The sequence below is a fragment of the Lolium rigidum genome, chromosome 6, assembly GCF_022539505.1.
Source record: "Lolium rigidum isolate FL_2022 chromosome 6, APGP_CSIRO_Lrig_0.1, whole genome shotgun sequence".
Classification (NCBI taxonomy): Eukaryota; Viridiplantae; Streptophyta; class Magnoliopsida; order Poales; family Poaceae; genus Lolium; species Lolium rigidum.
The window spans coordinates 285,975,650-285,987,865 of record NC_061513.1 but is presented as its reverse complement, the minus strand read 5'-3'; the positions used below and the strand labels follow the sequence as shown (position 1 = coordinate 285,987,865).

Genomic DNA, 12,216 nt, shown 5'->3' with positions numbered 1-12,216 from the left:
CGATTTAGTGGGAGGGCAAAACCGTCCAAAAAAAAGTTGGACGAAAAATTTGGCAGAAACCTTAGCTCCTTTATTATTAGGTATAGATATCACTTATGGATTGTTTTTCTTATCTCCAAGTTTCCCAAAAGCTTGTACTAGGTGTCTTCTGAATTCTGATACGATTTGTACTATTTTTTGCTAACTGTAATTAGTGCATTGTGCATGTAATCATTGTTGTCTGTATTTTGATCCGATGATCTATGACGCCGATACGATTTTAAGATATGATTCTTAGGTACTGATACGATCCTATTTTGTTGACAATGGAAAAGATTTACTGCCGCGACTGGGATTAAACGTCCAGATAATCATACAGCGTTTTGGGCCGGGCCCAATGGACTACAACCCATGCCTCCATAAAACCCAGACACATCCTGGACGAATCCAAACCGGGCGGCGAACCACCCCCAAATCGCAATCTTGACACCCGCCGCCGCCGACGATGCCTCCGGCGTCCTCTGTCGTGACCACGGCCTCGTCGGCCTCCTCCTCCGACATCAGCCTCCCCTCCTCGCCCTCCCCGTCCCCAGAACATTCTCCCGACCCCTACGCCTTCTCCTCCTTGGACGAGATCAACGCCGCCCCGCCGGCCAAGAAGAAGAAGCCACAGAACCGGGGCGGCACCCCGAGGTCGGCTCGAGCCTGGCCGACCGCCGACGAGGTGGTCCTCCTGGAGGCCGCGGCCGCCCACAAGGAGCAGCACGGCCGGCTCCCCAGCCGCGCCGACCTCCCCGCGGCCCTCGCCGGCCGCCTCCCGCACGTCAGCGCCGAGCAGGCCGCCAAACGCCTGCGCTCCCTGCGCCAAAGGTACGACGGCTCCGTCAGGCGGCTCAGGCGCGGCACCGTCCCCGTCACCGACGACGACGTCCGGGTCTTCCGCCTCTCCAAGCGCATCTGGGAGGGCGTGCCCAAGCGGCCATCCCGTCGGCCCCGCGCCGCGCCGCACCACGAGAGGCGGGCGTTCGTCGAGCTCGAGCAGATGTACCCGTGCCTGGCCGCCGAGGTGGAGGCGATCGACGCCAGGTGCGGGATGCCCGGGTTCATGAGGACGGCGTTCGGGCGGATCGGGGACGCGCAGGCGGCGGAGCTCGAGGCCAAGGTGAAGAGGCAGCGGCTCGCGCAGCTCAAGGCCGACGCGCGGCGGGCCGAGCTCAAGAGCTTGGTCCTCACGACCATCATCGCTGAAATGGAGTGATCTGGTGGGTTCTCTGGAAATACTTACGGAGTACTAGGAAATGTTCTCGCTTCTGCCATGAACACTCGTTTTCTTTTCTCTCTTTCATTCATTCATAAAGTGTGTGATCTGAGTGAGGCGTTACATATTAATCTAGATGATGATGATCATCTAAGGTTGGTGAATTTTGGGCAAATAACCAATTTTTTGTATCGGATAATAGTGTTTGTGGCATCTCGCGCATTAATAATATATAGAAGTGCAAGTGAAATTTTGCGGGAGCGATCTCTCCCCAGATGACATTCGCCACTTGGTACGAGCAACCAAGATATAGAAATAACCGAGTTAAGAGACAGTGCCGTATCTTAAAGTTCACAAGAACTCTTGCTTGTGAATGCTACTCTTTTTTAGAGCAGTGTGGAATAAAAGCACGCTAAACGTCACTAAGAGCATCTCTAGCAGTCTGTACACATGCAACCTGTAAAACGCAGGCCACTGAATTTGTGTTTACGGGTTAAAAAAGTGTCGGCGCAGATCAGAATTCGTAAACTAAAACTGTAAAAATCATATCCCTAAATAAACTGCTGGAAGGACAAGAAGATAACTACAAGTAGTTGATTGAAATCCAGTATCTTAGTCAATTTCTCAGTGAGCAAAAATTGACCCGCGTTAAGCAAGCCAGCAAGCTCTGTAGCGCTTGATTGAGTACCAAGTCTCGCCGCTGCTCTGTACGGGCTGCCGTGCTGCTGCTCTTATCCGCTGCTCTGTAGAGCCAGCAGCTGCTCTCGAAGCGGGCGCCGTTGCTCTGTATGGGCTGCCGTGTTGCTGCTCTTATCCGAAGCCTCGCCGCTGCTCTGTACGGGCTGCCGTGCTGCTGCTCGGGGTGAGCTGTCGTGGAGAGAGGGAGGGTGCACGATGCTGCTTGGGACTAAAGAGAAGAGCAGCGATGAAAAGAAAGAAGACTCACAAAGGTAGGAGATGAAGACACATGATATGTGGGCCAAGGATGTCATCGAGAGAGATGAGACCAAGAAGCGATCCCACCCTTTGGTAACAACCAAAATGCCACTTTAGGCTGGGAAAGAGAAGTTCACGGTGCTGATTTCTGGGATTTGGAATTCAGGGCTTGATCTCCACACCCTCTACAAATTGGGCTGTTTGGTTGCCGGCCAGAGATTGCCAAGCCAAATTTTGGCTCGCCACAACATATTTGGCCGGCGTTTGGTTCACTAAAAAATATTGGCTCGCCACAACCTCAGTGCCCTCCCGCCACAGGATTTTGCCAGAAAACTTTGGCGGTCTTTTTCCCCGCCACGCTCACCTGTGGCCGCCAAAACCGCCAATCTGCCACAAAAAGTCGCCCAGCGTACCTCTTTCTCTCCCGATAAAATTTTTTCCCCTCTCCAGCCAGACCTCACTCCACGGAGGCTCCCCTTCCCGACGTTGGTGAGCTCGCCGTCGCCACGTCTCCCATACCAGATCATGTCGCCGTCGCCGCCCCTTCTCCCATCTCATCCACTCACCTCCACCACTTCGTTGACCTCTCCTTCCCACTCATGTGCAGATCTGAAGCAGAGAAAAGTTCAAGGAGAGTAGGAGCGGATCGGAAGCAGGGCAGCTGAAGCAGCGCATTCAAGTAGAAGCAGATTCAGGACCAGTCCGTGCGGCCGGAGAAGGTATTCCTATTCTCATGCCTTGTAATCGATCCTTTTAGGTCTTGTCCGATTCAACAGATGCATGTCCTGCCTTGCGGTTTTTAATCTGCTACCAATGCTTGTGTGTACATGGATATATGCCTACCTGCAAAATCTGTACTAGATGATATATCCATTTTGTGCACGTATATTCTTCCTTTTCATCAGATAAAGTTCAGTTATGATGTCTTGTGATTATTTTTCTGCTAGCATAATCTACTTCTGCAATTCATCTGAACTCAAAAGGATTCAGTGCGTAATTCCAAACTAAGCGTTGTAAGTAGTGTATCATATTATCCCCCTGGATTGTTTCATAGAACATTGGTATCTGAATCGGATTTAGACAGTACAAGTGCAGTATAGATAAAAATAATTTTTTGGTTGACAAATTTTCGTTTTACTGATTGAATCTTATTTCTGAAAATCTGTTTTAGATGTATTTAAAGTATTACCTGGACCATTGCCATTACATGTGGAAAAGAAGAATGCTTGCTGGTATTCTGGTGTGTCTAGCAGTCTATTGGTATAGGATCAATACAAGGAAAAGAAAAAGAATAACATATGCTCCCATGGTTGATAGGGATGTTGAGAGATTGAGACGTCTAAATCGCTTGTACAATGGAAATGATGCCCACTGCATAAGTGAGCTGCGTATGAGCAAAGTTGTCTTTCATAAGTTGTGTGCTGAACTTAGATCACGTGCCCTGCTAGAAGAGACATGCCATGTCACAATAGAGGAACAAGTCGCCATGTTTATGCATGCAGTGGGTTTAAACTGGACATTCAGATCAATTGCTTTTGAGTTCATGAGATCAAGTGAGACTATTAGTAGGTATTTCCATCTTGTTTTAGACGCTCTCTGTATCCTTGCCGGTGACCTCATATGCATCAAATCAGTTGAGACACACTCGAAGATCACAACTTCCCCTGGCAGATTTCACCCGTATTTTGAGGTACACTGAAATTGCTAATAGATTTTTCAAGTATTGGTCATGTTCATTTAATTGAAAGCAATCAAATTTCCATTTTCTTAGGGATGCATAGGAGCCCTGGATGGTACACATATACCAGCGTGTGTACCTATCCACATGCAAGATCGGTTTAGGGGTAGAAAGTCCTTTACCAGCCAAAATGTGCTAGCAGCAGTCGATTTTGACCTAAGATTCATCTATGTTCTTGCTGGATGGGAGGGCTCTGCCCATGATTCTTATGTGCTTCAAGATGCTCTATCACGCCCTAATGGGCTAAAAATACCTGAAGGTAGGATTCCAAATCCATAGCTTTATTCTGAAACCTCAGTTTAGTCCTTAGCTAATAAATTTGCACAAATAAATAATGTAGGTAAATATTTCCTAGCCGACGCTGGATATGCAGCAAGACCTGGTGTATTACCCCCATTCCGTTCTACTCGCTATCACCTTAAAGAGTACAGGGGCACTAGGGAACCAGAGAACCCAAAGGAATTATTCAACCTTCGCCATTCACAACTCAGAACAACTGTTGAACGTGCATTTGGTACCCTGAAGAACCGTTTCAAAATATTTGCAAGCCAGCCATTCTTCCCTTTGAAAACACAAGTGAAAATTGTGATGGCATGTTGTGCGCTGCACAACTGGATTTTAGAAGATGGACCTGATGAGTACGTGTATGATGACCTTGCGTGGTATGCAGCCCTGCCAAGGAGTATAAGAAACCGTAGTGACCAGTACCAGGAGAATGTGGCATGGGCAAACAAAAGAGAAGAAATGGCAAGAACGATGTGGGAAGATAAAGTAGGACCACCTCTGTGATGATTTCTTGTTTGTATGCAACACATGCATGCGATGCTTTTATAATTTCTTTTGTATGAAACACATGAGTGTGATGCTTTAATTATTATGATAATGTACTTGAAGTTTATAATCTATTTTTTTATGAAATATATGAGTTTTTATCCCGTCGAACAAATCAAAATAATTACTTTATGATCATCTACTTTCATGAGAAGCAACAATGACCAAGAAAAAGCTAAAGGTTGATGCTGCTGTGTCCTCTCGCGAGAGGACCGTGACTTGGGCTGATGATCAGAAGAAATACATGCTTGATTGGTACATCGACTACTTGAAAGACCAGCATGTAGGATTTAAGTTCAAGAAGCAACATCATTTGTTGTGTGCTGATGCATTAAATAAGAAGTTCGCAATGGGAGTGACCGTGGATCAAGTGGACCGTCAGTACAGGCACTATAAAGAGAATTGGAAAATTATTGCAGCAGCATTGAGCAAAAGTGGAAATTCATTTGACCACACTAGATGCATTGTGACTATTTCAGAGTCTGAAAAGGCAACCCTATGTGTATGTTGTCTCAACCACATCCAAGTTAATTACCATTTCTTATGTTACTGGTTCTGACCATATACCCCTTTGTTCTTTGAACTTAATGCAGTACAGAGCAAGACGCCTACTCACTAAACCCATCAAATTCTATGAAGAGATGCAGGAGTTGTTCACTGGATCTAGTGCTGATGGTTCATTAGCTATGGATTAGAATACATGCATGGATGTTAGTGATGATTCCGATAGTGATTCAAGGGAGATGCATGACCTCAATGGCTATACACCACCTGAAGATCCACTTGGTGATGATTCAGACACAATACCAACTCCTATCACAAATGCAACCGGTGAGAACAACTACCCTTCCAACTATACTCGATCTGGTATAAAACGTTCACGAGGCAACCCTATGTGTACTCTATCAACTAAGAAGGCAGCAAAGTACAAGAGTCGTCTTGTAGAGTCCAATGATGAAATCACAGCTATGATGAAATCACTTCAGGACACACTTGTTGCCACTGCTCCTCCTCACATATCACAGCTTGTTGATCCACATGCAACTTTGTGGCAGAGACTAGAGACTATCCCATTGACACCTGATCAGAGAATTATAGTTGGTGAGCATTTGTCTTCTAAAGAGAATGAAGTTAAGCGTAGCTGGTTGTGCAATGCAAGTGATGGTACTTTGCATGCATGGGTCTTCAAGTTCTTATGCGATAAGGAAGGCTTAAATTTGTGACTCTACAAGTTGGTGGCAAGCTCATTTTGTCTATGTGTGCTACTCACATCTCGACTAGAACATGTTTAGTGGCAATATTACTTTTGTTGCTTGCTAGCTGAACAGAGCCTAATAAGTTGTTAGTAATCTAGTCGAACTTGGCTGTTGTCATGAATGTTATGCACTACTTAAGTGAATGGTCTAATGTCTGTAATGAAATTTGAACTACTGATAATCTGTAATTTTTGGTTCAGCTATTATCTGTAATGGCCATGTCCTCTTTTCTTTGTCAAACTTTTGGCTGCAATCCAAACAGTTGCCACGAGTTTTTGCCAAACATTTATGGCAGCAAACCAAACAGCTGCCACTGTTTTTTTGCCAAATTTTTGTCACCAACCAAATGGAGTACTTTTGCCACAAAATATGGCTTGCCATAATTGTGGCTACTACCAAACTTTGGCTTGGCAATCTCAGACTTTACCCAATATAGATGCTAATTAATCTTGTACGCAAACGCAACCATCACGGGCTAGTTGGTCACAGCATGGTAGTGTCCTCATTCAATGGTTGCTCATGATTTAGACATGTCCAAGAGCAACAAGTTTCATCTTACAATTAGAAAGGTTGTCATGCGTGGATATGTGGAAATTTAACTCAAGTGAAAAAAAACATGTGTCACGCATTTCTATTTGAATACATGCTAACCCCTGCTAGATATGATAACAAATCGCGATCCCCGACGATGTTAGACTCAAGACCCGGGTAATGATAAGTGGAGGATGGTGGCGTCGCACTAAGACAGCAAGGGGAAGAGGAAGCAAATCCACGCCGTCGATTTCGCTGTCCCTGATGTGAACCGGATAAGAAAAGGAGGACCTCGGTGGAACGTTCGCGGAGACGCAAACGTGCCACATATTTGGGCCACGTTTGCGTCTCCACGGATGGTTCAGTCACTATGCATCACTCGCTAGAGCAAGCGTATTTTTCGACCGTGCGGACCCAAACGGTCGCTGAGCATCCGTTTGCGTCAACCCGTTGAAGATGCCCTAAGACAACGAGTTAACATACAAAATACACAAAATACAGAAGAAAAACAACTGACATAGCGAGAAAATAACAGATCAAAACCTGTAAACCGGTGGAAGGTGTAATTCTAAATGGTTTTTAGAGTTTAAGGGTGGAACTTGAACCAAGTTTGAATTAAGGGCCGTCAAGTGAACCTTTGAACAAATTTAGGGGTGTAAAATCTACTTCTCTCTGTGCTAATATGAAGATGGTACCAATTACACCCATTCTAAGACATACGAATATAATATATTTATTTTGAAATGTGGAAAACATGCGTGAGATGTAAGCTTACTTTGTAGGGTATAAATAATGCTAAGAAATGTGAAATATTACAAATGCTCCAAGCTAAAGTTGTCCCAGTACCTGCACCCGGTGCAATCAGAACTTGAAAGGATACCAGATAACTGAAATGTAAGATTAGGGGTAGAACACAATATTTTTCAGGCTTGAGATCATCAGTCTTTATACTCAGCATGAATTACAACTATCAAACATGAGTATAATGAACTAATTACACTATCACACATGAGTATCTGCTGGCTATTAAAGCATTTGAAGGAGCAGCTAGCTCATCCATCTTGCCAGGCGTACCATGTGAGGAGAAAATGTACAGACTGGTTAATCGGCGCCGAAGTAACTTGCTTCATATGAATCTGTCCTGTAATCCAGTATAAAAATGAAGCATAGACCTGGAAAATTTGCCAACGAAGATGAAGTGATTACATATTCAAAAGAGAGTGGCAGTTACAGACGTGGAAAATAAACATGTTACCTTGTAATGTCAGTTATGCCGAGAGATAAGACGCTGATCCACAATCTCCTACACTACTCAATTAGCACGTCAGGAATATGGGAAATGAGGTGCCAATCCTCTCCCTCTCGCTTGTATCGCTTGGCCAGGTGAGGGTTGATAGTAACACGTAAGACCCGTAGATCAGCAAGGTGTTGAATGGAGCCTGGCAAGGATGTAAGGCTTGGGCAATTCCAGACATAAAGAAATCGAAGTGCAGAGAGTTGCCCGATCGACTCCGGCAGCACGGTGAGATCGTCACAACTACTAATTCTGAGACAACGGAGCGAAGTGAGGTGCTGCATGGACTCGGGAAGACAAGTCAGAGCAGGCAAATCCCAGATGTTGAGGGTTTGCAGAGAACTTAGCTCCCCGAGATCCTGAGGCAGCCGCTGAAGGGCATCAGAATGGCATATAGTGAGGTAAATCAGGGAGGTGAGGCCCCGCATAGACTCTGGGAGACAGGTTATCCTATCGATCCAGAGGTGCCGTAGAGAGCGAAGTCCCCCAAGCCTCTCCGGCAGCTGGTGAAGGGAATGGCATCCTTCAATGTGTAGCTCTTGTAGGGATGCAAGGCCACAGATGGATTGGGGAAGGCAGGTCAGACCAGGAAGCTTCTCGATCCAGAGGCGCCGTAAGGAGAAGAGTTCTCCCAGTCCTTCCGGCAGCTGTTGAAGTGCATGGCATCCTTCTATGTGTAGCTCTTGCAGAGAGACAAGGTGCTGCATTGATTGGAGAAGGCAACTCAGGCTGGGTAGCTTCTCGATCCAGAGGCACCGTAGAGAGAGGATGCACCCCGGTCCTACTTCCAGCAGCTGGTGAAGGGTATCACATCTTTCTATGTGTAGCTCTTGCAGGGATGTGAGATGCTGGATCCCTTCAGGAAACTCCCTCAAACTTTCGCAACGAGAGATATGCAATATTTGTAGTGAGCAGAGTTCCTCAAGCCATTCTGGCAGAATGCAAAGATCATCGCACCATGAGATTTCTAGCTTTTGTAGAGAGTTGAGGCTCCTCATGCTGTGGGGTAATTGCTTGAGCTCACCACAGCTAATGATTTCTAGTGATTCAAGCGCAGTGAGGTGACGCAGCAATTCCCAACCAGAACCAGATGATGATCCTGTCATCTCCAAAAGTGTTAGTTTCTTGAGGAAGCTCAAACAGCCAGGGGCCCCATTAGGTTGAACTGGACGAAAGGAGCTGCCTGGCAATAACAGCCGCTTGTTTGAAGTATCCATTGACAAGATCTCAAGAGACGGCAGAAACCACGGTGTCACAGTCAATTTCGGACAGTCCTGTATGTGTAGAGTTGTCAGGCTAGGGAAACAACATTGAACTTCCTGATTGCCACATGTAGTTACTCCATCTCCATCTCCATTGGCCAAAGTTATTATTGTTGTTGTTGACAATCTTAACAACCGACGCATTCTAGAAATGTGCATTTCCGTGAGGGACGGGAAGGGGCCTGCGCTGATACTTTCAAGGGCATAAAATCCATTCAGTACCATTTTAGTCAGGTGGGGGAAATGAGGTCTGTCAACTATTTGCTTGAATTTTCTGTCCAAATAACAGGAATGCCTCCCCTTGGTCATCCAATGTGGCAATTGTAAACCCTCATAGTTGAGAATTTCCAGCTCATTAATTCCATGAGGTGGTTCAAGACAGTTAAGCACTGCCAGCTCTTGTTCCATATCAACAACCTCTTCCTCAATCCAGTTCCCCATGGACGACCAGTTCAAAATCAATTTTTGTATGTTACTCTTTTTCTTCAAGCAAGCCTTTTCTGCATCATTGTGATCCTTCACATACCTAATACCGTCAATTCTCAATATACCACTTAACCTATCAAGATTGCCAAGCTCTGATATTCTTGCATGCTCATTACTATCTCCTACAACAAACAAGCCCAGCAGTCTTCCTAGACGAGTAAGCTGTCCAAATCCTGCTGGCAGGCCACGCAGTCTATGACATCCTTCTATGTTCAAAACTTGAAGCCTCTTTAAGTTCCCAATACCTTTGGGCAACTCAACTAACATCTCACAGTGCCCAAGGTCCAGATATTCTAGATTAATGAGTGAACCGATGCACTGAGGTAGCCCAGAAAGTTGAGTCACTTTATGGAGCTTCAACGTGTGTAACTGGTCACAAGCAAATGAAATGGGTAGGTCTTTGAGACTCTTACATCCAGTAAAGTTGATGGTACATAATTTCCGTAGCATACCAATAGATTCTGATGGTGGTTGCAAAGATTCACAATTAACAATTTCAAGAACCCGTAATTTCTCATTTTTCACTATGGAGTCTGGTACATGTCTTAATTTTTCACATTTAATCAGGTGCAAGCTTTCAAGACTGCGGCAATTGCCAATAGACTGAGGTAAACTCTCAAGATCCCCAACCCATGACAATTCTAGTGTTCTTAGTTTTTTTAGATTTCCGATGGAATCAGGTAACATTGCAAATTGACTGCAACGTACAACATGAAGGGCCTGCAAGTTCCAACAACCTGAGATGTCTACTGGAAGTTCTCTGCACTTCGCATAGGAGATTCTAAGATATGCAAGATATTCAAACTTCAATATGAATATAGGGACAGAAGTAGCACTTATATCCTCCAGAGTAACACTGCGCACACTACAACCCTTCTTAACTGGCTTATTGGTTGTAACACTACCCCCAGCAACATAGAGAACACGGACCTTGTTAAACAATTTCCTGTCGACCTTCTTGGTGCAAGAAGCTATGGACAAATATCTACACCTCTGCTTAGGATCTGAAGTGGCCTTGTTTGATGTAAGAACAATTTCACCTTGCAAAATTTGACGAGAGAGTTCATGAACCAGGTCGTGCATCTTGCATGTTACTTCTCCAGTATACTTATCTTCAACTAGATCTTGAATAAAAGAAACTTTCAGAAGGGAATCAAAGTAGTCACTTCCGATATCTTCGAGTTGTCGTCGTCCATTCATCGGATTGACAAAGCCATGTGATATCCATTGGGAAATCAACTGGTTTTTGTAGATACGGTAGCCTTTCGGAAATATAGAGCAAAGGACAAAGCACTGCTTGAGATCATCTGATAGCTGAAAATAGCTCAGTCTCAAGGATCCTGAAACTCTGCCTTGTATGTCCAAATCAGTCAGTAAATTATTATCTCTCAAGATCCGCCATTCCTTTATATCCTTCTTGCCATGGAGGGAGCCAGCCAGACATTTTATTGCTAGCGGAACCCCAACACAATTCTTAACGATCGCTTTCCCAACTTCAATGAACTCAGAGTCCAAAGCTTCCTCCGCCCATCCAGAACTCTGCTGAAACAACTTCCAGCTGTCATCATCTGATAAGGATGCCAAATTGATTGTGTATGTTGATTTAACTGCTTCTGCAACTTTTCCATCCCGGGTGGTGAGTAGAATCATGCTTCCAGGTGCGCCACAGTTGAAATGTTGCTCAAACTGTTCCCAGTCATTTTGGTCCTCGTTCCAAATGTCATCCAAGACAAGCAGAAACTTTGCTCCGCTCAACTTTTCTGAAATTTTCCGGCTCATGTGCTGCAAGGTATAAAGCTCCGGCTTCTTATCGGAGACAGCTTCGAATAGCTTTCCGATGAGATTTTCCACATGAAATTCTTGAGACACATGAACCCAGAACGTCTCTCCAAAGTGTTCCTTTATCTTGTTATCCTGGCAGATGTATTTTGCCAACGTAGTTTTACCAGAGCCACCTAACCCAATAATAGAAACTATTGAGATCCTCTCACACGCCCCAGCCTCTACTAATTTAGATATGATTCTATGCTTTGTCTCATCTCTTCCAAGTATTTTTGACTTATCGATATGCACCAATATCGACATTTCCCCAATTGTCTTGTTCATACGCCGAACAGGATGACCAGCTAGTGAACTAGTTGCTATTGCATTGAAGTCAGTTCGCTGCTTCACAATCCTAGCAAATCTCTTCTTGATTTTCTTGATCTCATGAGCCATCTCGAGTCGAGACAGAGCAGATTTCGGTTTTCCATATAACCAGTTAGTCATGACATGCTTGTCACCAGTGATACCCTCCTTGTGTTTCTCAGCTTCCAGGCGAACTTTATACAGTAAGTCGTCTACATCATAAGCAATATCTTTTAAGAGTCTGAGCCAATAAAATGATGGATCACCATCTGTTACTCTATGCCCTACAGCTGATAGCCAATTAGTAATCTCTCTAAATATGCATTGGAGCTCGGATAGATCTTTGGCAACACCCATTGTTGAGGCAAACTCGCTGGCTACCAGTAAAACTAGCTTGCTACTTGCAAGCTTCAAGGCTCCAGATACTAAAGCCACCTCCATTCCACCACAATTTATTTAACGCACTTTCGCCGAACCCCTGTGAATTAAAATTGCCAGAGTGAGCAAATCTAAAATCC

At 44.9% G+C, this 12,216-nt stretch overlaps 2 protein-coding genes across 4 annotated transcripts; both read left to right on the top strand.

The window, feature by feature from the left end:
- The first annotated feature begins 2,589 nt into the window (after window positions 1-2,589).
- LOC124666612 (protein ALP1-like) lies at window positions 2,590-4,731 on the top strand. Of its 3 annotated transcripts, none has more exons than XM_047203956.1 (5): window positions 2,590-2,662; window positions 2,781-2,892; window positions 3,345-3,863; window positions 3,945-4,170; window positions 4,252-4,731. In XM_047203956.1, the coding sequence occupies exons 3-5, from the start codon at window positions 3,345-3,347 to the stop codon at window positions 4,698-4,700; spliced, it is 1,194 nt and encodes a 397-aa protein (XP_047059912.1). In that variant the 5' UTR covers window positions 2,590-2,662; window positions 2,781-2,892; the 3' UTR covers window positions 4,701-4,731. The 3 variants fall into 3 exon arrangements, with proteins under 3 accessions (XP_047059912.1, XP_047059910.1, XP_047059911.1); XM_047203955.1 differs by having other exon boundaries at window positions 2,609-2,700; XM_047203954.1 differs by having other exon boundaries at window positions 2,599-2,892.
- A 140-nt stretch (window positions 4,732-4,871) lies between these two features.
- LOC124659207 lies at window positions 4,872-5,768 on the top strand. Its single transcript, XM_047197137.1, has 2 exons — window positions 4,872-5,244; window positions 5,336-5,768. Exons 1-2 carry the CDS (start codon window positions 4,903-4,905, stop codon window positions 5,435-5,437), a joined length of 444 nt encoding a protein of 147 aa, XP_047053093.1. The 5' UTR covers window positions 4,872-4,902; the 3' UTR covers window positions 5,438-5,768.
- Window positions 5,769-12,216: the final 6,448 nt, after the last annotated feature.

Excerpts from the sequence above, each read along its gene's own strand:
- LOC124666612 (XM_047203956.1), top strand. The coding sequence starts at position 3,345 with ATGTATTTAAAGTATTACCTGGACCATTGCCATTACATGTGGAAAAGA. Across the intron at positions 3,864-3,944 it reads GATTTCACCCGTATTTTGAG|GGATGCATAGGAGCCCTGGA; the intron begins GTACACTGAAAT and ends CCATTTTCTTAG. Across the intron at positions 4,171-4,251 it reads TGGGCTAAAAATACCTGAAG|GTAAATATTTCCTAGCCGAC; the intron begins GTAGGATTCCAA and ends TAAATAATGTAG.
- LOC124659207 (XM_047197137.1), top strand. The coding sequence starts at position 4,903 with ATGACCAAGAAAAAGCTAAAGGTTGATGCTGCTGTGTCCTCTCGCGAG. Across the intron at positions 5,245-5,335 it reads CTGAAAAGGCAACCCTATGT|TACAGAGCAAGACGCCTACT; the intron begins GTATGTTGTCTC and ends AACTTAATGCAG.